The following is a 25,000-nucleotide window of genomic DNA, read 5'->3' as shown; positions in this document are numbered from 1 at the left end:
ATATATATATATTTGGCCCATACCTGAAGCACTGGAAACATGGGGCTGGAACATGGGCGGCAGTCAAAGGCAGGGGCCTCGGCGACCGGATCTCTGGACATGAAGACTAGCTCTGAGAACACGGAATGTCACCTCACTGGGGGGGAAAGAGCAGGAGCTCCTTGAGTGTTACCGGCTAGATATAGTTGGCCTCACCTCCATGCACAGCTTGGGCTCTGGAACCTAATTCCTTGAGAGAGGCTGGACTGTCCATTTCTCTGGCGTTGCCCGCAGGGAGAGGCGATGAGCTGGTGTGGGCTTGCTTATTGCTCCACAGCTCAGCCCATCAGTGCCCGTGGCACCAGGACACCCTAGGTCGGAGGTTGATGATCGACTTTGTTGTTGTGTCATCTGACCTCCGGCCACGTGTCTTGGACACTTGGGTGAAGAGGAGGGCAGAGCTGTCAACCAATCACTACCTGGTGGTGAGTTGGACCTGGCAGGCCAAGCGTGGCCAAGTTCTCTGCCTCTATTGCCAGCGCGGCCACTCATAGCTGTGGTCGTAAGGTCTGTGGTGCTTGTTGCACGGGCAACCCCCGAATCTGGTGGTGGAGAACGGAAGTAAGGGATGCCGTCAGGCTGAAGAAGGAATCCTATTGAGCCTTGTTGGCTTGTGCGACTCCTGAGGCTGCTGACTAGTACCACCAGACCAAGCGTGCTGCGGCTCGTGATGTCGCGGAGGCAATAACTTGGGGTTGAGAGGAGTTCAGGGAGACCATGGAGGAGGACTATCGGACAGCTTCAAAGAAATTCTGGCAAACCGTCCAACGCCTCAGTGTTGCTGAAGCAGTGCTTACGGTACGGTACCTCTGGACTGGCAGACAGGGGTGGTGGTCCATCTATAAAAGAAGGGGGACTGGAGGGTGTGTTACAGGGAAATCACACTCCTCAGCCTTCCTGGTAAAGGTGCGGTACTGAAGAGGAGAATCCGTCCGGTAGTCGAACCTTGGATTCAGGAGGAGCAGTGCGATTTTCGTCCTGGTCGCAGAACACTGGATCAGCTCTACACTCTCCATCGGGTGCTTGAGGGTTCATGGGAGTTTGCCCAACCACATGTGCTTTGTGGATCTGGAGAAGGCATTCGACCATGGTGTCCTTTGGGGGGTGCTCTGGGAGTATGGGGTCTGGGGCCCTTTCCTAAGGGCTGTCCGGTCCCTGTATGACCAGAGCAGGAGCTGTGTTTGCATTGCCGGCAGTAAGTCAGACCTGTTCCCAGTGCTTGTTGGACTCCGCCAGGGCTGCCCTTTGTCACCGGTTCTGTTCATTATATTTATGGACAGAATTTCTAGGTAAAGTCAGGGGCCGGAGGGGGTCTGGTTCGGGAACCACAGCATCTCATCGCTGCAGATGATGTTGTCCTGATGGCTTCATCGAGCCAAGACCTACAGCAGGCACTGGGGCGGTTTTGCAGCCGAGTGTGAATCAGCTGGGTTGAGAATCAGCTTCTCCAAATCCGAGGCCATGGTTCTCGACCGGAAAAGGTGGCTCCGGGAAGGTGGAGAGTTTCTGCCCCAAGTGGAGAAGTTCAAGTATATCGGGATTTAGGGAGTGAGGGAAGGATGGAGCGTGACAGGCGGATCGGTGCAGCGTCTGCAGTGATGCGGTCACTGTATCGGACTGTTGTGGTAAAGAAGGAGCTGAGTCAAAAGGCAAAGCTCTCGATTTACCGGTCAATCTACGTTCCTAACCTCACCTATAAACATATTCAGACTTATAGCACTGAAGGTGTACGGACTCGAGCTGCTGTGAGTGGGAGCTGCAGAGTGAGGAGGTGCCGTACAGCTCTAGGTCAAACAGCATTTTCAGTGAAGGCTTCACATCTATGGAACTCTTTGCCTCTGGAGTTCAAGTCACAGACGGACATTAGACTTTTTCCACAAAAGTAAAAAAGTGGCTTAAAGACAATCAGAAATGTGAACACTAAAGCTGGATATAGTAGGGAAAGGGGGACCAATGCTTTTAATGTTCTTGTTTTGTTTTTTGTCCTGTATCTGTGTGTTATTTTTGTTGTTTTCTATCCTTTAAAAGCCTAACCAGGGACGGGAGCTGCAAATTAACCTGTGGCTACAAGCCTTATGTACATGATCATTGGTGACCTATTTGGTGGCAATGTTTTCAATGTACTGTCCCTGTCAAGTAAATAAATAAGTAAATAAAATATGGTCACGAGCTCTGGGTAATGACCGAAAGGACAAGGTCACGGATACAAGCAGGGAGCATCCGTGATCCGTGCTCCCTTAGAGATAGTGTGAGGAGCTCAGTCACACGGGAAGAGCTCAGAGTAGAGCCGCTGCTTCTGCTCGTCAAGAGGAGCCAGCTGAGGTGGTTCGGGCATCTGCTCAGGATGCCTCCTGGGCACCTGCCTAGGGAAGTGTTCCGGGCATGTCCCACGGGAGGAGGTCCCGGGAAAGACTCAGAACACGCTGGAGGGAATATGTCTCTTGGCTGGCCTGGGAATGCCTTGGAGCTGAAGGACATGTCTGGGCTAAGGGAAGTCTGGGAGTCTCTGCTTGGACTGCTATATATATATATATATATATATATATATATATATATATATATATATATACACATTTATTCATATACAAGTTATTTTTCCTTGATATATCACTATTACTGATTCAATAAAAACAAGCAAAAAGACAGATGCTTTTAAATACAAAATAGCTGTGGTTTATTGTTTTGAGAACAAAAATGGCAATAACTAATTGTCTTTTCATAATTATCAATATCTACAGGAAAGAAACATCAAGTATTCCTTCTATCAATTACCATTTTCCACCAAACAATAACTTTCAAACTGATTTAATGTTGGGCCTGTGTGGCCATTTTCAAGTTCTGTTAACTATGAACATTAAAACGTGTTCACTCATGATCAGAGTTTCCCTCAGGCTTCAAGTCTGTAAAGAAAACATTTGAACTGTTGAAAATACTATTGTTTACACACAACTTCAAAATCACTTGTGTCTGTACAAATTTCTATGGAAAAAATATACATGACACGTCTGAAAAGAAACTGCAAATTTGAGATTTAAATTAAAGTTAACATGTTTGTTTGAATATTAATGTCAATTTGAATAAAGTTTTTATATGTTATAAATTGACATCTTGGACATTACTTGAAGGGATGAAGACAAATCCAGACATAAAATACACATGTTTAACAGCAACATCCACTTGTGCATTGCCCTTTTCTGTGTCCCATTTACTGTAATTATCTTAACGATTTAAAAAGTGATGTTGTTTAATGCAGAGAATAAATGGATTACACACATATGCTTGTTGAGAAATCTTAAAGGGAACTTGTTATTGGTCATTTAACTGGTCTTTAGTCCATGACACTGTGCTTGTGTATTTCTACTTGACTGCTGGTAGGGGTTGATACTGAGTGACCTGTGACTTTAGTGCAATGTTTCCCAACTTTCTTTGGGAAAATTAAATGATTTTGTCCCTCTTCTTCAGGTTGATTATAGCCCTTGGTTGTCTTCAGCGGGGGCTTCAAGTTCTGTATAACTAACAGGCTCACTTAATTTTTTTTGCAGTTCAACAAACACCCAAGTTAACTTAAGTTCTTATTCTTCAACATCACACAAAACGGGCAGGAAATAAGACTTGATTAATCCACGCTTACCATTGGAGGGCAGCGGAATACCCAAACAGTTGGCCCCCATTGCAATTGATAAAAGTTCATCCTCCTATACAGAATCCAGATCCCCAACAGGAAGTAGCATTTGATGTCACAGGATTTTAGGTTTAAACATGTACAAGAGCACAATCTCAGACAGCTGAGGAGTGAAGTGGAGGGTGGTTGTGTATTTTTGTAAACCACAAACAAGTCCAAACTGTTCCTTTCCTCCATCTCCCCCTTGTCCTTTTCCCTATGTCCTCAGAGGAAACTAAATACAGCAGATTCGGGTGGGACAGAAGGGCAGTTCGATAACAGGCTGTAGGTAGTGTGGTAGGTAACAGCAAGGGCAGAGGTTATTCCTGTGTTGAGGGAGGGTTTGTGTATTTATGTGTATGAGTTTCAGAGTCAGGGTGAGGAGAGGTTACGACTGTTTGAGTCGCTTTCGAGGGGGCCCCAGAAAGGGGCACTGCGCTGAGGCAAGTGAGCGGTAAGCTTCAGCAACAAGGTGAGGATGGGATGCCACCATGGACTTCCAACCTGCAGTCTCCATCACCTCGGCAGCATGGCTAAAAAAGAAAAGAAAGATTTAGGGGTTCATTATAAGGACATGACAGATGGCGTGAAGAGAGGGTAGAGATATTTGGCAAATGGTTGTAGCCATCACGGCCAAATGTGAACAACCAAGTTATTTGCGATGCTTTAAACCACTACACCACCAGCAAACACTACTAACACCAACTTTGTGTAACAGATATGCATCAAAACAACTTTTTCTGATGTATGAAATTACCAAATGGCTTGTAGTGGTGCCACCCACCCACCTCACTCCAGCTGACCATCAAAGTAGATCTAGTCATCCAGACTAGTATTGTACCTTAAGAACCATTTGTCAACCAATGCTTCTGAGTGTATGTCTGCTTGAAAACAATATCATGGATATTGATGTTCTTACTAGTTGATGAAGTCGACAGCTTGTGTTTTGAGCTGGTCGGCACTGTGCAGATCGGCCAGGATCAGGATTTCTGCAGCGTTATCCACCGAGAGACTGGTGCACAGAGCATCCTCACACATCACCTTCAGTCTCTCAAGAGCATACTGGAGAACACACAAAATACTAGTCAACACTTTTTATAGCCATTTCATAATTAAGCCCGAGCACAAATGTGCGAGGAGGGCGAGTCAGCGACTTGTACACCTCGCACTTGTGCAAGAGCCCTATTGTATTTGTACAATTTTGGAGAAAACCACAAAAATCAAGCAGTGAACAATCATGTATAGACAAATAAGTGGTAGCTAAAATTAGAGTTCAGTGAGCTCTAATTTTGAGTGAAGCCCCTGAAAAAAAATAATGAAAGACGGCTAAGTAACAGCACATCAAAAATTGATTTACATGGCACCAATGAGAACTGGGACCAGAAAAATGTCATTGTAGACAAATTAAACTTGGCATCAAAAATAGGTCATGTCAGGAGATGTAAAAAATTACATTATGGCCCCACCTTAAACCCCACAGGAAGTCAGCCATATTGGATCAAACCCGATATTGACAAAATCACTCAATTCAATTCATTTATTTTTGTAACGCCCAAAATCACAACAACAGTTGTCTCGAAGGGCGTTCATGTTTTGGTTGATGGGGGAAACAGGAGTACCTGGAGGAAACCCATCCAGACATGGGGAGAAACATGAAAAACTCCACACAGAAAGGCCTGGGCGACCCACACTTGACACTCACTGTAATCTTTTGACATCTCCTCCAACAGTTTTCATAAAAGAAACACTTCAAACTTGGCAAGAAGACACAAACCCCAAGGGTAATAAAGGGTTACCAGTTATATTTTAAATAAAATGTTGATCATGGTCATAGCAATTTTTTTCAACTAAATGGAAATTTTTGTTAAAAAATTCAAATTTCATTAAAAAAAATTCCAAAGCCATTTGTCTATGGACTATTAGTCATGGACGTGAGAAAGAATTTACAGAGAGGCTCTTCATAACTTCATTCTAACTTTTATCGTTTAGGCATAAAAAATTGAAGAAAAAAATTATTATTATTCTTCCTTTCCGCCAACTTAATCCTTCCTGAGTGAAAGAAAAATTGCTCAAAAAACCCCGAAAATCGGCACAAAATTAGAGATCGACTCAAATTTAAGTTACATAGCATTGCCTAGAATGTACTTTGCAGGATGGCTCGATGGTGCCCTCTGGAAAATTTAAATACATTACAAGATTGGAGCCTATTTTTTCATTGTGGGCACATAAAACTTGGCAGGTACATAGAGTATCTTGAGATAGAGGAAAAAAGTATATTATGGCCCTGACTTAAACCACACAGGACATCAGCCATATTGGGTCAAACTTGAGACGTCCAAAGGCATCATCAGGACATATCTGGGATCACAAGTTGTTCAAAGAATTTACATAAGCTCGAGGATATGGTCATAACAAGCTCTTAATGAAAAAGCCATTTCGAAATCTTAAAAATACCTGTAACTCTTGGAAAAATGAACCCAATGTAGCTTTTGTGTATTGTGATGAACTGGACATAATGATGTGTGAATTAGATTTGAATCTTTAAAAAAGTCCCTCCAGCAGCCCTTACAAAGATAAAATAGGGCCAAATATTCTGTATAGACGAAGGAAATTTGGTACAGACAGGCTTTTTGAGATTCTGAACCAAAAAGCCAAGAATTTGTATAAGTCTCAGGGTGTGGTCATGATCAGCTCTTAACAAAGCGGCCATTTTGAAAGTAAAAAAATCCCTTGAAGCTTTGCAAATGTTTTCAGATTAAAACTTCCTAATGTGGTGTTTGTGTATTTTAATGAACTGGACATAATGATATGCTACTTAAACTTCTATCTTTAAAAATAGCCCCCCTGCACAGATGTAATTTGAATTCATTTTGAAATTAATTATACAGATGTCCAAAATCTAGCACTCATACTTTAACAAACTCGGTCTAGGGTTTTTATCCGATGAACTCCAAACTGAGGCAGCACCATCAGGACATATATGGGGTCAAAAGTTGTTAAAAATAATTTACATAAGTCTCAGGGTGTGATCATGATGAGCTCTTAATGAAACAGCCATTTTGAAAACATAAAGATTTCTCTAACTTTGACAAACATTGTCGGATTCAAACAAACCCAATGTAGCATCTGTGTATTTTGATGAGCTGGACAAAATGATGTGTGGCTTAAAATTCTATCTGTAAAAATGACTCTCCAGCGGCCCCAGCAAAGTTACAATGGGCTGCAAACATTTATCCCCAACAAGACACTGTAAATATTGAATTACATATAAAGCTAAGGTTGATATGCAGCTCTCCCACTGTGAAGTGCCCTTCCGTGGTCACAAGGGTTGCACGGGCCCTTTTGTTGAAAAAAATTATGTTATGTGAATAGAAGTGAATAATGAGTCTGTCAAAATAGGTAGATGATGCCATTAACATGGAAAATGTAGGCAAAGAACTTCAAGGCACTCTTGATGGTGATGATTAAGAAAGCTTTATGTGTACATGGCTGTAAGTTTTAAAAATTCACCAATACGTTTCTGCACTGCTTCTTCAGGGTGCATAAGTGCCATTTGGAGTCAGAAAGAAGAGTGGGTAACGTGAGACAAAGTGTGAAAAAATCCAAAAGTTGATATGCCCAAACAAAAATGCACATATTGCCAAGCCATATTGCCGCAAGATTATATTGAGATAACTTGTGTTACCTTATCAGCTGCTGCAAGTAGATCATCCGCCATCTTGTCCAAGTTTGGAGCCTTGTCTGTGTAAATGAAGCACATCATCTCTTTGAAGACCTCTGGCTCCACATCATTGATCTCCACACGGTTCTAAAAGATAGAAATATAATACATAATCCCAGTCTCTTCATCATATTAGAATTTTTTTGTCAAAATGTTTGATACCTTCTTGCTCTCTTCCATCTCGTGTTCAAACATCGCACTGAACACTGGTGAGCGTGCTGTAAAACACATAAGATAATCTTAATCATCATAAAAACAGACCAAATACAAGCATTTTGGAGATAAAAATTGCAGCTGGATTTTTTAAATTTTGGGACCAATGTATGGACAGGTGTCCATACATTGGTCCCTTGTTTATTGCGGGGGTTATGTTCTTAAAATAACCCGCAATAGGTGAAATCCATGAAGTAGTCAGCTTTATTTTTTACAATTATTATATACGTTTTAAGGCTGCAACCACAGATGCCTTTGTCGGTGTAGACATTGTGGGTTTGTCAGGGAGAAAACTTGCAAACATACAGCACTTCAGAGTCACACTGCGATCAAACATTTATGTAAATTTGGCTGAACACATTCTGTACTGTACAGGAGACACGGCACCGAGGAGACTGATGATTGATTCACAATGGTCTACAGTCCCCGCATTCATACAATGTTAAAAAAAAGCATGCAAAATTGCATGAAAAAAATCTCTGAAACAGCAAGGCCACAAAAGGTGAACCAGGGACAGCTGTATTATATATGTTTTAAGGCTGTAAAACCCCTCACCACACACTTTTCTCACACAGGAATTAACATTTTCTCACATTTCTCTCTTGTTTAAACACTCTCAAAGTTCAAACCTTTGTAGGTGCCTTTGTCGGTGCAAAACATTTCATCGACATCGTAGGTTTTGTCAGGGAGAAAACTTGCAAACATACAGCACTTCAGAGTCACACTGCGATCGAACATTTATGTAAATTTGGCTGAACACATTCTGTACTGTACAGGAGACATGGCACGGAGGAGATTGACAATGGTCTACAGTCCCTTAGCCAATAAGGACACAGAACACATACGTTGTAAAAAAGAATGCAAAATTGCACCAAAAAAATCTGCGAAACAGTGAAGGTGAACCACATTTTAGTGAGGGACAACTTACGGACAACAATTGCAAATTTCATAATCAATAACCTTTCAATCGGTGTTACAAAAACAAAGCTATTGCATAAGGGGTGTGTTGTGCTCATGTCTGTACCTGCCAAAATGGCTTTGTGGGCCTGAAACTCCTGTCCAGCTACACAAAGGGAGCAGTCTGTGAAACGCGAGTTCTCCCACAGGCCTCCCAGCTCGTCTGCTAACCGGCAGTCAGGCACCTTCACCATGTTCATTGTGTTCTGGCCTGATATGTTGACGGAGTCCTGCACCACACTCACCTGGAAATAGACAGTTTTGTTGAAGAAATTGTTAATTTTCAAAACAAGACCGAGGTGGAACAATAGATAAAATAACATGTTTCCATCCATCCATTTTCTTCCTCTTTATCCGGGGCCGAGGTCGCAGAGGCAGCAGTTTCAGCAGGGAGGCCCAGACTTCCCTCTCCACACACATTTCCTCCAGCTCTTCCGGGAGGATCCCGAGGCTTTCTCAGGGCAGCCGAGAGACATAGCCTCCAGCGTGTCCTGGGTCTTCCCCGGGGCCTCCTCCCAGTGGGACGTGACTGGAACACCTCATTAGGGAGGCGTCCAGGAGGCATCTGGAACAGATGCCCGAGCTACCTCAAACTGGCTCCTCTCGACATGGAGGAGCAGCGGCTCTACTCCGAACTCCTCCTGTGTGACAGAGCTCCTTTCTAAGGAAGCGCCCAGCCACCCTGCGGAGGAAACTCATTTCGACCGCTTGTATCCGCGATCTTGTCCTTTCGGTCATTACCCAGAGCTCATGACCATAGGTGAGGGTAGGAACGTAGATTGACCGGTAAATCGAGAGCTTTGCCTTTCGCCTCAGCTCCTTCTTTACCACAACGGTCCGATACAGTGACCGCATCACTGCAGACACTGCACCGATCCGCCTGTCAATCTCAAGCTCCATCCTTCCCTCACTCGTGAACAAGACCCCGAGATACTTGTACTCCTTCACTTGAGGCAAGGACTCTCCAGCCAGCCGGAGAGAGCAAACCACCTTTTTCCGGTCGAGAACCATGGCCTTAGATTTGGAGGAGCTGATTCTCATCCCAGCCGCTTCACACTCGGCTGCAAATTACCCCATTACCTGTTGCAGGTTCTGGCTAGACGAAGCCATCAGGACAACAACATCTGCAAACAGCAGTGATGAGATCCTGTGGTTCCTGAACCAGACCCCCTCCAGCCCCTGACTGCGCCTAGAAATTCTGTCCATAAATATAATGAACAGAACCGGTGACAAAGGGCAGCCCTGGCGCAGTCCAACAAGCACTGGGAACAGGTTTAACTTACTGCCGGCAATGCGAACACAGCTCCTGCTCCGGTCATACAGGGACCGGACATGCCTTAGCAAAGGGCCCCGGACCCCATACTCCCAGAGCACCCCCAAAGGACACCACGAGGGACACGGTCGAATGCCTTTTCCAGGTCCAGAAAACACATGTGGTTGGGAAAATTCCCATGAGCCTTCGAGGACCCGATGGAGAGTATAGAGCTGGAAGATGTGACAGTAGGATTGAGGAGATCCTCAAAGTATTCTTTTCACTGCCCAACAACGTCCCCAGTTGAGGTCAGCAGCTCTCTGCCTGCACTGTAAACAGTGTTGGTTAAGCACTGCTTCACCCTCCTGAGGCGTCGGATGGTTTGCCCGAATTTCTTCGAGGCCGACTGATAGTCCTCCTCCATGGCCTCCCCGAACTCCTCCCAGCCGATGGTGCCTATCGGCTGCTTCAGGAGTCCCACAAGCCAGCAGGGCCTGATAGGACTCCTTCAGCCTGACGACATCCCTTACTTCCGGCGTCCACCACCGGGTTCGGGGATAGCCACCGCGACAGGCACCAAAAACCTTACGACCACTGTTCCATCCAAGCTGCGCACGTGCACAATTGCACAGAAAATCTGTGCTGTGCACAAAAAAATCGAACCAGAATTGAAAATAAAATAAACACACAACAATTCATTCGGCGCTATTTTTCAGTGTGAGTCAGTGAGTGTGACCAGTGACGAGCTGCTCCAGCCAATTATGTGATTCACATACGTATTTGCGCATCTTATCAACGTCATTGACAGATGTCATCATGCGCCGCTACCAGAGTCTTAGCCGATGTGGCCGATGTGGAGTGAAAACTCGCTAATGATTCCAATGATGCTAATGATTCCAATGATGCTAATGATGCTAAGTGTTTAACCCCTTAACGTCCCGACGGCCCGCCCTCGGGCGCACTGTTTTGTAGCAGTTTTGCATTTTAAACATGACGAAACAGACAAAACAAAGGAAGTATGTGACCGAGGACACTGTGGATGTTTGTACAAGTTAAACTAGAGGCATCTCGGCCCGGAGCGGTTTATAAGCGTGGTTTATTCTGCTATTGACGTAATTGTGGGTCAAATATATGCGTAATCATTAGCATTAGCTAATGCCAATCTGCGCCCCCCCCAACCACCACCAATCATCACACACACACCACTTGGGTGAAGTGTCTTGCCTAAGGACACAATGACAGAACTAAGGACGCAATGACAGAAGTTGACAGACTCGATCCTCCAACCTCTAACCATTGACCCACTATCACAGACTGTCACACTGTACAATCATGTACAGTGTGTTTTCAGTCTCCAGTGTGTATTTGTTTACATTTTGAAATGTGTGGGGGTGTGTGTGTGTGTGGTTTGTAAATATATTTATTTTGGCCCATACCACTTGTTTTGACTATATTTTATATACAAATATACATTTTATATTGTGTTTTGACATGATATATAAATGTACAGTAATAGAGCAGCTGTGCAGATACAGATTCCTCTCAGTGTGTATATGACTGTCACTAGTTTATGAGCTGTAAAAAATGATCGTGTCATTTACTGAAAAAGAGTTAACGGACTGTCTCCCAGACACAGTAGGACAATCTCACTCAGTGCAGAGCAAAAGCTTAACACAGTGAACTTATACTCATAATACAAGTCAGAGCTATGATAAAAATGTTAAGTGTGTTTTCAACATTGGAGTTTACAGTTGTCTTGGTTTGGTTGGAAGCTCATGTTTTGCCATAGTTCAAATTAAATATTTATACTTCCAATAGCATTAACATACTACACAGGTCATGAGCAAGATTTTTGTCATTTTCATTGTATAAGTGGGTTAAAGCACTTAATTGAAAGTCTTATAACAGAAATGTAAATGCGGTAATTTGATTCTTTTAATAAACCATTTAACTTGGATGGATGTGATGCAGCATGACCACAGTGCACACGTCTGATGTTGCTCACAGTGGCCCATGGGACCGCTCAGGGAGTTTGTGTGTTTGCTCAGACTCATGAAAAATTAGAGGGAACATTGCTTGCGACCACAGCAACGTTCAGCCGAATCAACAATGGAGGTGGAGAACATGGACCACTCAGACTCTATGTCTCCAACCTCCCCAGGGATATGGGAGAAGCTCTTCCAGAGGCGCGAGTTGAAGACTGGTCCAGGTTCTTCTTGTGCCAGCAGATCTAACTCACAGCCAGGTGGTGATTGGTTGACAGCTCTGCCCCCCTCTTCACCTGAGTGTCCAAGACACGCAGGCAAAGGTCAAGTGACACGGCGACAAAGTCGATCATCGATCTCCGACCTAGGGTGTCCTGGTGCCACATGCACTGATGGACACCTTTGTCCACCCTTGAACATGGTGTTTGTTATGGACAAACTGTGACTAGCACAGAAGTCCAATAACAAAACACCGCTCGGTTCAGATCGAGGAGGCCGTTCTTCCCGATCACGCCCCTCCAAGTGTCACTGGCGTTGCCCGCGTGGGCGCTGAAGTCCCCCAGTAGAACAATGGAGTCCCCAGGTGCACTGTCTAGTACCCCTTCCAGGGACTCAAAGAAGGCTGGGTACATGACACTGCTGTTCGGCCCATACGCCGACACAACAGTGAGAGCCTTGTTCCCGACCTAAAGGCACAGGGACGCCACCCTCTCATTCACCGGGGGAAAAACTCCAGCACGTGACAGCTGAGCTGTGGGGCAATGAGCAAGCCCACACCAGTCATCGAGACACCCATCCTCGACCGCTGCCCAGTCCTCTATGCACCCAACCCCTATGAGACCCTCTGCAGGTGGTGAGCCCACAGGAGGACAAAGGCCTGGCCACCAGGCGCTCGCATTCGAGCCCCAACCATAGGCCTGGCTCCAGGGTGAGGCCCCAGCTGCACCATACCGGGCGACGTCACAGTCCTTGCTATATTTCTCATCGTAACGGTATTGGGAACTGTTCCTAGTCTGACTTGTCACCTAGGACCTGTATGCCATAGGAGACCCTACCAGGGGCATAATGCCCCGGGCAACATAGCTCCTAGGATCATTCAGGTACGCAAACTACCCCACCAGGATAAGGTGGCAGTTCAAGGGAAAGAAAATAACATATTTCATTGTAATTACCTTGTGCATCTAAGCAAACTTAGTTGACAATTGTACCTCACAGAAAAGAGTCAATTTGTCATCTGGTAAAAGACCGTTGGCCTCATCGAGCAAAAAGTCTCTTCGGATGAACTTCTTAAAACCCCAGTCTTTCCCTTGGACAAAGCGATACGCCCTCTGGCTTTCTGCAGGAAACAAACACAACTTGTTTAAATTAAATACATTGGGTTTTCTTTCATTACAGTGGTGTCTAACTTGCCCATAGCTTTTGTCTCCTCTCCTTTAGCATTTAAAATGGAAAACTTGAACTTGGCTCGGACCTCAGCCTTGGGACAGCTGACCAGCAGCAGATAGAGAGAAAGGTAGTCCTTACTCTCCTCATCCAGGCCTTTTGGATTAACTCGCAAACACCTGATGATGGAAGAATTGATAAACAAAATGTATTTGGATCAATTATTTCACCAATTATCATTTTATTTCAAAATGTACCATATACTAGAGTCTCACAATGTTTTAACGATATCATCAGAGGTAAAAATTACTTTGACATGTTTTAAAAGGAAAAGAACATACCATTTGAGTTTGTCATTGGCCCCTGAAGAGAAGGTAGAGCTCTTGATGACCTCTCCCATCTCCTCACGACAGAAGCTGAAGTTGTTAATGGTCCACATGTACGAGAACTTCACCACTTTGATCTGGACCAAGAATCACTCAATAAATTAGTGTTCATAATAATAATAATAATAATAATACATTTTATTTGTTAGGTGCCTTTCAAGGCTCACAAGGTCGCCGTACATACATACGTACACAATACAAATTGAAACAATGTAAAATGATTAAAAATACATTTAAAAACAAATATAAATTAAAGCAAATATAGATTATAGATTGTGTTGTCAACTGTCATGACTTGATTCACACCCAGAAAAGGACAGCCCTTGAACTGACTATATTACAAAAAAATCACATTCCAACAATAGTAATTTTAAGTTTATCCCACTTAATACCTGAGTGTAACACCAGCTCTCGGCCACAGGCCCACTGGACATTTCCGCAGGGGGAGGGGGACTCGGGACTCTTGACATTGCCAGCGTGACAGGTGTCCAGTGCAACAAGGATAGAAAGAAATACTGCCTCTCCACTCAGCCCTCCACCTCAACATTCATCTACATCAATACATGCCAAGGTGGAAGCTGCTTGTCCCCTAAGAAAAAAGGCCAGTATGTTAGACAACAGATAACATAAGGCAATTACACTAAAAGGATCAATGTTTTGTTTTTTTTTATTAATAGAGACAGGATGTTTTTATCTTTGGGTTGTAGGGATTATATGGATGGCCCTTGAGGAGACATGCCGGCGATATGTTGACAATGTGATATATTGCCAAAATGAAGCCCTTATATCTTTAAAACTGATTTAAATGTGGAACAAAATGGGTGTGAGGACTGTACATCATTGTGGTCTGAACAAATATACCTTATTGACAATGGAAGTAAACATTACATTATACAACATTATATAAATCAAACAGCCATGTTATATTTAATTTATAACCCAATTGAACATGCTCACTTATGGTTCAGCTTCATAACAATGAAAACTAATTTCAACCAGCTTTTTCTGTAAGAGAGGCACTTTGACGGCCTGTGCAATGGCAATACACATTTGTAGAGGTTAGAGAGGAACTGAACGACACTTGCATGTAAATAATAAGACAACAAAGAAAAAATGACTTGTGCAGACAACAAAAAGTGCAAAAAAAGCTGACAAAATGATCTATTTGTCATATGAACAGGTCTAATGTAATCACTGCATTGCAGGAGTGACTCTTGAAGAATATTATTTTGCAGATCAACAATTATGTTAATGAATAGTACAGTTGATTTGGCAAAAGTCTAAAATTAATAGGAGAATCTAAAGAAGATAAGAGTAATTCAAAGTAAACCCAATCTGTAAGAGGGGGAACAGTTACTTTCTCTCGCCTCAGTGAGTAGGCATTTAAACTGTCAATCAACACACCTTTTAATAGACTGGAACTTGTGAAAAGTGACGTTAAAATGTTATACGCGAAAATCAAAAATACAACACAATATGGAGCAATTTACAAGTTATCTTTCTTGAATAGAAAATAGGAACAGCATGCACACGTTATACCCTCACCTTAGCCAAAAGCCCTTTTATCCGGGGGATAAACGGGATAATCTGCGGTGTTGAAAACCTAACAACACTATGTACACATATATAATAAACATCAGTTTACACCATGTTCAGGGAGGTTTTGGTGAAGCACTAATTACAACAGGTGCAAATGAAAGATATTGACAAACGACAACGTAATTATGACTTAATATTGCCACATTTCCACATACCAAATGGAAATGGATTTAAAATGTACACTGTGATCTTGGCTTATATTTCTAAATTGTATAAGATGTTATGTAATTCATGTTTACCTCGATAGCTCGGAAGCAGCTTGTCGACTAGCACTCTTCTTGAAGCTATACCTAGCACTATGCCTAACAAAAAGGGTAAAAAAATATCGCAACCAGCGCGGTAATCTATAGGACATGTAACTGTTTACACGGCCATTTGAAGCCTTTCATGTTTATATAATGTTACAGAGTTTCGATTGGCGAAAAACTCACCTTATTAATCGGTAAATTAAAACACTAATACGGGCTCTTGTGTTGTTGTTAGCTGAGGAGCTAGCGTTAGCTGTAAGAAGAGCCGAGCCCGTGTAGACATTTGAAACGCCACCTGCTGCTTCGGAGGAAGTGTTTTTTCCTTTATTTACTTTATGTATCTTTACAGTCAACTCTTTAGTGCTTTGTCTCCAACTTACCATGATAGTACAACTATAGAGAAAAACAAAAATATTTTAAATTAGTTGTGATGAGATGTGCAACTATGATTTGCCAAATATACAGCACAATATAAGAGTTTCACTTTAGAGTTTAATTATTTGTACAAGTATATACATTTAAAATGAAAAGAGCATGCAATTTGAAAGTCACTTAATTGGAAGACTTTCTACACGTTAATATGAAAACATTTATCTTCTTTTAGGAAAAACCACATTTCCACTTGTTGCAACTGGAATCAAAATCTTGCGCTGTTCCATGCGAAGATATTTTTCAATGAGAACTTCCACTGGAACCTTATCATTAACCTGGCCCTGTCTAAAAACACATTTTAATAAATATTACAAATATTATAAAGTATAATAAACTAGACACAAAGAATGTAACTACCTTCTTAGTAAAAGTTCACAATCTGCAACATCTATTGTGGATCTCCTTGCATGTAGAGCATATGCCTCCAAGTCTTTTGCTAGACGCTCAAAAAACTTGTCCATTCTGTAAAAACAATTTACATACCCTTGTGTTACCTAGTAAATACCATTTAAATAATTACATTTAAAGTTCAAATGCATTTCAAACAGTACTTACACATCTTTTAGAACAGGATAGACATCTGTCGAGACTTTTGTTTTGGCAAAATGCTTAAACACATTCATCAGGTAGCTTTTGGGGAGGCTTGGATCACTCTTTGGAGATCTGGGTTTCCTCTGAGCTTTTTGTTTAGATTTTGGACCTGCATCACTGGAAACACATTTAAAAAGAACTTCAGTAGTATATAAGAGTAGTGTGTAAGTGTTTTTTTTGGTTTTTTTTTTTTTGTGTCTAATCAAAATCAAGGGTTACCTGGGCTGAATATTCTTGGGAGCAAAAGGCGAAGCCTGTGGATCATAATTTAAGAAATTCCTTTTTTGTTTGACAAATGCAGGTGTCTTAACAGGGAAATCTGTAAGGAGAAGCAATTAAAACATTAAATGTTTGAAATTAAATTGTGAAATACTGCATCAACTAAAACATACCATCATTACCCTCCTCCTCCTCCTCCTCCTCCCCCCCAGAGTATTCCACCTGTTCAACTTCATCTGATGGACTGCTTTCCTGAAATGTGTTTTCCTTAATCTTAGTGGGGTCAGCTTCAATGTCTTTGTAAATTGAGGGTTCAACCATATCATAACTTTCTATAAAATATAGCAAAAAGAGAAACATTTCTTTAATAAAATGCATATTCTCTGAAGCAGAAATGTGTGCATGCCCTTACCAGCTTCAGTGTTGTCTGGAAAATCAGCATCAGTATTTTGGATGGGCATCACTTCATCTGTACACACCATTCTTCGAATGATGTGTCCTGAATTTCCATCTTCATCCTCCTGTGAGTATGCCTCCACCATTCTGTCATCCTCAAAGTCTCCCACAGCATTATCTGCCTCCTCTCCACCCTCTTCAACATCACCCATATCAGATTCAGCCTCTTCCACCCCCTCTTCTTCCTCACTTCCTTTTCCTGCATTTTCATCCTTTTCATTCTCTACCTCATCCTCATTTTCCTCTTCATACTGCATCTCTTCTTCATGCACAGCTTCTTCATCATTAATTTGGTGACTTTGCTCTTCAGTTGCAGGATCCTTCTGTTTGGGCTCTTTGACATCCACACTCTCACCAAGATTTTCACTTTGAATGTCTACTTCATCCCCACTTTGAGAAGATGTCACTGCTCCAGCATTGTTGTTTGTTCCTGTTTGAGAATTGGACTCCCCAGAGTTGTGATCATCTACACCGTCCAACTTTTCCAACTCTGCCAGATCACCAACATCAAAAGTGCGGTTTCCTTTACTTTTCTCCTGTTCAGGCAGGCATGGTGCATCCTTACCCGAGACTTCAGGCATGTCAGTGTGAGTTGATAAGGACTGGATTTGGTCATGGACCTCTGCCATAGTATTTTCTTCCAATTGAAATGAATAGGGCTGCTGAGGAATATCCAGCTGCTCCCTCAAGTCTCTCTGAATCTGGGATGCCATAACTGTGGGCTTATCTTGTGTTCCAAGTGTTGAATAATTTGACATAAAGCCATCATTTTGGGCATAGAGTGCAGTATTACAGTGGACAATATCTGTAGTAATATCAGGTTCACTGATTTTGCTTAGGCCCAAAGTAAAACCTTCAGAGCAGGTTTCACCACGTTGGCCAGGGGATGAAGTACTTGTGCCTAAAATATAATATTATATACATCCATAATTCATGGAATTCAATGAGACAAAGAAAACTATTGTTTATTAACAAAAATATATTAAAAAGTACTGACCATGGTGGTTTCCCATTTCTCTTTTATCTACAGCGGCTCCAAAGTCTTCCTCTGAGAACTTTCTGTGGTTGGATCCTTTTCTCTGTAGAGCCTTTCTCTCCGTGCGAACATCAATAAAAGGCGTCTTAAGACTCAGTGATGTGGAGCTTTAACAATACAGGCAGCAGATTTTTACATGCACAACTTTGTCCAAAAAAACATTTTTGCAATTTGCTCCATGGTAAGGTGCTGATTACCTTGACAAAGATAATGAAGAGTGATCTTCTAATGATTCTTCTTCTGCTACATCTTTGAAAAATCGTGCATTTGACATATTCTAATTAAACATGATCATCTAAAGTATTGTATATACTGTCTGTACATCACCACTAATTTGTGTTCTTACCTTTTTCTCCTTTGAGGCGTTTTTCAAATGCAGTAACATTTAGACTACAATGGGGCCGCTTTCGATTGAGTCTTTTTACAGTGGTTTCAATATTACCAAAAGTTAAATCAGAAAGCTCCAGTCCTGAGAGTTCAATACTGAGGATAAACACCATGTGTTTAGTTTCAAATGAATATGCCAGACATATGTATTATTATATACAGATTAACCGGATAATTTTGCAAAAATATGGATTGCAATACAAAAGCATCACACACCTAGGCTGTCTGCTTTGTAGACTGGAGTCTGGAGAGGGCTGATTGGGTAGTTGTTCCTGTGACGTAACATGCTCATTAACTACAGGGGATTTAACAGGCTCTGAGAATAAAAAACATCATTTTAGATATGTTAGTCATTTCCTGTCTTTTGACAGTCATGGAATGTTCATACCAGTAAGCAGGATGTTCTTGAATATTTGCCTTGGTGTATCACCATCATCAAAGAGCATGGAGGGTTGACCTGGAGTCCTTTTTAACACAGTAGATGCAGTTCTTCCTTTACTGGGAATTGCCTTGCTGGAAATACTCTAAAAAACAAAACAGATGTATCAGCTAGCCTAGCATGAGTGGTGGGTTTAGAATGACTTCGGCACCAACCTCCCGCATTTTATTTTTCAAACTTCGCCTCAGCATCCCCTGTGGAGTGTGCGCGCCCGGGTCATTGCTTTTTCTACCACTGCGCCTGGGAGCACTGCTTTTGGCTGCAACACTGAAGAAATGTACACATATTTTATACATTAGATCACCTTAAGGTAAATTAAAGAACAGAACATGTACGGACAGTACGTGGCAAATTAGCTATCGAACTTGTTTTGGTCAACAACTCAGAGAGCTGTATTATCAGTGGGACAGTTTAGGTCTGCTGATGTTTTGTAGCGATATAAAATTAATTTCTTTCATGATGACATTATACCTGCGGGTTAGAGGAGTCCTGGGTGGCTCGACGTTTAGGATGTGGTTTAACAGGACCCGAGCGGACAAATCTTCGCTTGAATCCATTTGGACGAGACGTAAACTTCAGGTAACTGTTATCATGGACGGCAGGAAATCTCCAAAAATCACAAGCCCAGAAGACGAGAATCAACAAAAGACAGCTCTGTGCAACAGTCTAAAATAATTAAGCGGCTGTATCATTTAGAATTAGATTTATCCTAAATCAGTAAGACTTCGTGTGTAGCCCTTACTGCCCTTATCCCGCGTATTTTGAAGTTTGTCCTATAATCTCGCGATGTTTCATTTTCTTCGTTGAAATGACTGTGAAACTACTTGTTTGATGGATAACATCGCCATCTGTAGGCTATGGTGCAACATTGAAGAATAGACTTCTGTTGTCTGATGACGGTCACTTTATCACTTGTTATTCATTATTCAATTCTGTCTGTAGATAACAAACTAAAACATGCAAGAGATAAAAGATATGCGTCTTCTTTCCATGCTACAGTCAAAGGTTTATGCCGGACAGGTACCCCCCCCCCCATATATATATATATATATATATATATATATATATATATATATATATATATATATATATATATATGATAGATAGGTAGATATAAGGCCTAATAGCTTTCTGAAGATGAAAACAAATCAGTCTGATAATCTACTACAACAGAAAATATAATAATTGTTGTTGCATGTTTGAGTACATAAATTACATTAATAATGTTCAGTTGCATAACCTTCCAATAGTAAAAGAAAAATTTTATTCTATCAACTGGACAAAAGGTTTTGGAGTGAAGACGTTTCACTGCCCATCCAAGCAGCTTCTTCATTTCTAGTCAGATCGCTGATGGATACTGCCTTATATCTATCTGAAGGGAGGAGCCAATTACACTGAAACTAACACCTGTTTGCATACTGTTTGTTTATTAATTAGGTCTGTTGAACTGCACTGTGTGCGAGTCATATTTTGGATAATTGTTCAGGCCCCTAATGGGTGCTCTCATGACCATTAGCATACTGGCTATCACTATTGTTTTCCTTGTTTTGATTTAGGTCTGAGACTAGAGTTATAAATAGGAGATAAATTACATTTAAGGCCTCCATTACTGTTCAAAGATGGATTATGTTTCCTAACAAAAAAAAAAAGTCTCTTTAACTCTCCTCTCAAACCATTTATTTTCTTTGAAGATGGTGAGGTAAGTATCTTAGCTAAAGGCATGGTTAGTGGCTTTTAGATGAAGATGTACGGTAGACTGGGGTCCCGAGGTGCTCTTGCATAACCTTCCAATAGTAAAAGAAAATGCTTAAATCGTAGTCCACTCAATATATTATTTTATTAGTATTTGGCCATAAAGTGCAAAGGTTTCTCATACATATAAGGGAAATTGTGACATTTAAAAGTCTGGTCTGTCCTTCTCGAGCTTGGAGTAATCCATGTTGACTGCAAAAAGCTACAAGGAAAACAGAAGGACACACACACAAATTATGTTAGTTTAATGAGAATAAATGCAATTGTGAGAAGAGAGAATTCATGGGTTGTCCAAGTAGTTTTACTAGCGGCACCCTTGCCCATTTAGAAAAAAAAAAAAGGTAGAAAAATGTATCACAAATAGCAGAAATTGTTCAGTTAAAAAGTTATTTTGATAAATACACCATATTGCTGATATTATGAATTCACATAGGCTGAATGAATGAATGAAACAGAATGACTTTAATTTGCCTGGTATAAGCCTTGTGCCTGGTAAAAGAGAGATGCCCATATTTTTCTGGAACCAGTTATGATTCCAGTGACCCAAAAATCTCATTGAAACACTGTGACATCTCAGCTCCTCATACAGTGTAGACCTACCTTGTACTGATGATTTGGCTCTAGCTTGTTCCAGGGTTCGGGATTATTCTTGCGGTCCCATCTACACAAAAGCGAAAGGTGTCAGCATTGGGAAAGACATAGGTAATCTTGTGAATGTATGCACTAACTTACGAGACATCAGGGTTTTTCAGAGCTAACCGGGCCAGGTACAACATGCTCATAGTTGCCCCTCCACCGATGAAGATAAAAAGAGGTATGAGCTGTGTAAAAGGTAAGATATATTTTAGATGAATTTATTAGCTATAAATGCAATATAGGCTATAGGCATTTATCAGTCATAAAACATAGTGTTTGGGGACCCATAATGAGGTCCACAAACTTTATAGTATAGTCTGTCTATGAAGAAGGAGACAAACAGTAGCACACCATACAAAAAACAACAGGCTAAATTAGTCTTCTAATCACTAAAGAGCATAATTCATTTTGACGTTTCGCTGCGTTCAGATGGATAGGGCTTATGAAAATTGTGCAACATGGAAAGCACAGTAAAATAAATCGGTTGACCGGGTCGCCCTTGGATCAAAGGTACAGTGTTATTCTTGTGTACAATCCCGCCTGTAAGAAGACCCCAGAAGACGCACTACGTGCCGCAACTGTGCGCCTATATGGCCGTAACAGGACTAGACACATGCGTCTTGGGCATGAAGTGAAATCTTACAGTATTGTCTCTCATAGTGTAGTTAAGACATGTTATCTGTCCTACATCTATAGGCCTGTCATAGGCCTGGCTATACAATGTTATATTGACACATTTGCGCAAGAAACGCCAGGTGTCATCGTATTGCTTTGACAGATGTAAGCTTTGCTCCACTGTCACCAAAAAATATCTTAATGCTGTTTGGGCTATTTTAGCCATTTATAGTTTGTAGTCTATGGTTATGGCAGCTACTCTGCGCCCCCTCTTCCCCACATGAAGACATTTCAATGTCACGGCTCTTTTATTGAATAACGTAAAGGAGAAATGTGAAATACTCACAGCGGGGTGACTTCTGAGCTGTTTACGCACGACCGAGAGCATCGTCATGGTTTACGAAATGCAAACCTTCCTTATGGCGAAAATAAACCCTGTCTAGGTACCTCTGGTGTTTCCTATAGTAATTCTGAATGCCCACCGCACGCAGCACCACCTCCAACACGCTCAGCCAATCCTACACGATCACGACAACAGCTGTACGCGCGCCGTGCCAGCGCAGCCAACGCACGGGTCTGACTACAGGCCACAACATCACTTGTGCTTCTGCTCAAGAAATACAGGGATTGTTCTACTGAGATCTGGAGGTTAACAACAGATTTAACATGCACAAAAAGCCCCAGGAAGAAATTCTATTTACCCCATCTACGATCATGTCAGAAGTAATACAGGTCTGAACAAATGCACATCCAAACTTAGGACAAATTTAATATTCAGCAACACATTTGACCATCATAATGTGGATGGGGGCTAAACACAGAACCTGAGATAACAATGCCCCAAACATCCAAAAGAATTCAGACATTTAAACGGACAGAAAAAATAAGTTCATTAGGATTTCACCAAGTAAATAAAACTATGAAAAGGTTAGTAAGATGATCGCATTTGTATACACACACACAGACACACAGACTGTAAACCCAGGACCAACATATGGAATTAATACGATCTCCATAAAAACCCTTTCCTGGAAGTGCATAAAAATCCACCCAATACAAAATTTAACACCTGCCTTAAGTATACTGGCACAACAAATCTAGCAAAGTAACAATTTTAGCTTATGTTGCAGGTTGGTAAAAATGTAGAAAAATACACATTACTACCCTTACATTTACAAAGTACAAAAGTGAATATAAAAATATGAATTGCAACTCAAATAGAGAAGTTCAAATTGTGCAAACATATCTACCAGAAATAAAACTAAATATCAACTTATCAGAGTGGAAAAGCAAAGAACTTCAAAGAATACTAAAGTTTATAACTATATACCGCTAAAACCTGTTAGGTAGTCATCTCAATGGAAAACCTCAAATCTATACACTATGAGATGATCCATCAAGAATAGCATTACATTTTATAATCAAACAAGAAGAAAATTTAAAGCATGAACAGAAATGCTGACGCTTTAGGTATCAATTTTACCCAAAACTTCCCCCAGCCTTCAAAAGTCTGTGATTTTAATATTGTAATTTATTTATAATTAGGTAACTAAAAAGTACCCAATAGATTTGTCATGCTTTGTGCACCACCAATGGTGCAAAGTCAAGTCAATTCAGGCAAAAAATGAAATTAATAAAAGGAAACAGGGTTTGTTAATGTGTGCTTTGATGTCATATTTTGAAATGTGTCAGATGTTCTTTGGATCATTTTAAATGTGTAGGTTTAGTAGGCTAGTAAACTCCAAATAATCAGGAATGTCAGGCCAAAACATATGTTTGGAAAATTAAGAGGCCATACATCCATAAAAACAGGCAATAATATAAGATTTGTGCTCATTTTCTGCCATGTATAGTAAAAGAAAGAACTCTGTATCACGTCTTAGGAAAAGCACCACCACAACAGCCCTTCATCACAATGTTTCCTAGTTACCCCATGAACCCAATCCTAGTTTGTGTAATCAGAAAGCCAGGCCCTCCCCAGAGGCCTCTATCACAGAGCCAACAGGGTTTTTGCCACTGGAGGGGGATTGGTCTGCCAAATTGCTCGCTGGAGACACAGACAGGCTGCGAAACAACAGGTCCATGGAGGGCAGCAGGGGCTTCAGCAGACTCACAGGGCAGAACGCAGAGCCGCCATGAGGAGTAAAGTTCACCTTCTTCGGGTCTGGACAGGAGGCAATGGCAGTGCATTTGGGTTGATCCACAGTGCTAAAAAAATAAAAGCATGAAAAATAGCTAAGAATTCTGAGCAAGAAAGAGCACAAAAACAAAATATAAAATACAAGTTTTCATCAATGCAAGGTTTTAGTTTAGTTTCAGTCATAAGTAATTGCTGAGCCCAAAAGTGCCTTGTAGAAACAGTTTAATATCCATCCTGTAAGTGTTTAAAACAATGCATTACCTATTGAAGCTTGCGTCTTTCTCTTGCAATTTGTCCAGCATAACATTAAATTAAGTTTAATATATTTTACTTTAGCTTATAGGGTAAATGTAGGGACTAATGAAAACATCCAATAGGACTACTAAACATCAATACTCTGCACCAGAATAAAACATTTGTGATTTATTAGGATCCATTCTGTTTATAAACATTAAAAAGTATATCCAAGTTCTCTTAACTATCTACAAGGACTACCAAGCAAGTCAAAGTGGCAAGGAATGCAAACCAATTTTGCTAAATGCTTAATACATCAATTAATCAAAAGATGCTTAGATTTAGATCAAGTTAAATTGGTTGTTTAGATCGCAAAATAAATTTGATTTTTATTTTTTTTTTTTACAAAATTGTACCTAAAGAAGTGAAGCTTCTTCATCCTGATACCCAAATACAATTACAAACAAAACTGTTGTTTCATCAAAACTTTATATCATTGCTACTTTGCCTGAATCATAAAAACTTCTCTCAGCACATGTTTTAGGGTCTGTCCATAGTCCTGTGTATAGTACAATTACTCCATTACTAAATTATTTGACAATTACTTCAATAATTGATT

At 41.2% G+C, this 25,000-nt stretch overlaps 4 protein-coding genes across 5 annotated transcripts in view; all 4 read right to left on the bottom strand.

Annotated features, from left to right (window-relative positions):
- Positions 1-2,686: 2,686 nt before the first annotated feature.
- Positions 2,687-15,707, bottom strand: spop (speckle type BTB/POZ protein). 2 transcript variants are annotated; one of them, XM_055229624.1, is made up of 10 exons: positions 15,436-15,707; positions 13,990-14,186; positions 13,553-13,674; positions 13,235-13,390; positions 13,037-13,160; positions 8,659-8,836; positions 7,584-7,639; positions 7,386-7,508; positions 4,620-4,762; positions 2,687-4,233 (listed from the first exon to the last, which is right to left on the bottom strand). In XM_055229624.1, exons 2-10 carry the CDS (start codon positions 14,065-14,067, stop codon positions 4,089-4,091), a joined length of 1,125 nt encoding a protein of 374 aa, XP_055085599.1. In that variant the 5' UTR covers positions 14,068-14,186; positions 15,436-15,707; the 3' UTR covers positions 2,687-4,088. The 2 variants fall into 2 exon arrangements, with proteins under 2 accessions (XP_055085599.1, XP_055085600.1); XM_055229625.1 differs by having other exon boundaries at positions 15,628-15,707.
- Positions 15,708-16,008: 301 nt separating this feature from the next.
- Positions 16,009-19,775, bottom strand: cenpt (centromere protein T). Its single transcript, XM_033985200.2, has 13 exons — positions 19,476-19,775; positions 19,160-19,271; positions 18,954-19,089; positions 18,782-18,881; positions 18,525-18,661; positions 18,376-18,427; positions 18,140-18,285; positions 17,099-18,043; positions 16,860-17,018; positions 16,687-16,786; positions 16,432-16,584; positions 16,234-16,338; positions 16,009-16,161 (listed from the first exon to the last, which is right to left on the bottom strand). Exons 1-13 carry the CDS (start codon positions 19,559-19,561, stop codon positions 16,035-16,037), a joined length of 2,358 nt encoding a protein of 785 aa, XP_033841091.1. The 5' UTR covers positions 19,562-19,775; the 3' UTR covers positions 16,009-16,034.
- Positions 19,776-20,822: 1,047 nt separating this feature from the next.
- Positions 20,823-22,478, bottom strand: ndufa4b (NDUFA4 mitochondrial complex associated b). Its single transcript, XM_033984638.2, has 4 exons — positions 22,354-22,478; positions 21,489-21,577; positions 21,357-21,417; positions 20,823-20,958 (listed from the first exon to the last, which is right to left on the bottom strand). Exons 1-4 carry the CDS (start codon positions 22,399-22,401, stop codon positions 20,902-20,904), a joined length of 255 nt encoding a protein of 84 aa, XP_033840529.1. The 5' UTR covers positions 22,402-22,478; the 3' UTR covers positions 20,823-20,901.
- A 274-nt stretch (positions 22,479-22,752) lies between these two features.
- The window catches only part of LOC117387201 (protein FAM117A-like), a 6,390-nt gene continuing 4,142 nt past the window's right edge, over positions 22,753-25,000 (bottom strand). Inside the window, exon 8 of the mRNA XM_033984637.2 lies at positions 22,753-24,215. Within this exon, the coding sequence (XP_033840528.1) occupies positions 23,966-24,215 (250 nt within the window). The 3' untranslated portion in view covers positions 22,753-23,965. The remainder of the gene's footprint in view (positions 24,216-25,000) is intronic.

The sequence above is a fragment of the Periophthalmus magnuspinnatus genome, chromosome 19, assembly GCF_009829125.3.
Source record: "Periophthalmus magnuspinnatus isolate fPerMag1 chromosome 19, fPerMag1.2.pri, whole genome shotgun sequence".
NCBI lineage: Eukaryota > Metazoa > Chordata > Actinopteri > Gobiiformes > Gobiidae > Periophthalmus > Periophthalmus magnuspinnatus.
The sequence above is the reverse complement of the archived record's forward strand: the minus strand, read 5'-3'. Positions and strand labels throughout refer to the sequence as shown.

Bases quoted from the DNA above. Each gene is read 5' to 3' on its own strand.
- spop (XM_055229624.1), bottom strand. From the start codon at position 14,067: ATGTCAAGAGTCCCGAGTCCCCCTCCCCCTGCGGAAATGTCCAGTGGG. The intron at 7,640-8,658 runs GTACAGACATGA...TGTGTTTTACAG, and splicing joins CCACAAAGCCATTTTGGCAG to CACGCTCACCAGTGTTCAGT. The intron at 7,509-7,583 runs GTATCAAACATT...TCTATCTTTTAG, and splicing joins AGATGGAAGAGAGCAAGAAG to AACCGTGTGGAGATCAATGA.
- cenpt (XM_033985200.2), bottom strand. From the start codon at position 19,561: ATGGATTCAAGCGAAGATTTGTCCGCTCGGGTCCTGTTAAACCACATC. The intron at 19,272-19,475 runs GTATAATGTCAT...ACATTTCTTCAG, and splicing joins AGGACTCCTCTAACCCGCAG to TGTTGCAGCCAAAAGCAGTG. The intron at 17,019-17,098 runs GTAAGGGCATGC...TATATTTTATAG, and splicing joins TCCAGACAACACTGAAGCTG to AAAGTTATGATATGGTTGAA.
- ndufa4b (XM_033984638.2), bottom strand. From the start codon at position 22,401: ATGACGATGCTCTCGGTCGTGCGTAAACAGCTCAGAAGTCACCCCGCT. The intron at 21,578-22,353 runs GTGAGTATTTCA...CCTTTTACACAG, and splicing joins AGCTCAGAAGTCACCCCGCT to CTCATACCTCTTTTTATCTT. The intron at 21,418-21,488 runs GTAAGTTAGTGC...GCTTTTGTGTAG, and splicing joins CTGAAAAACCCTGATGTCTC to ATGGGACCGCAAGAATAATC.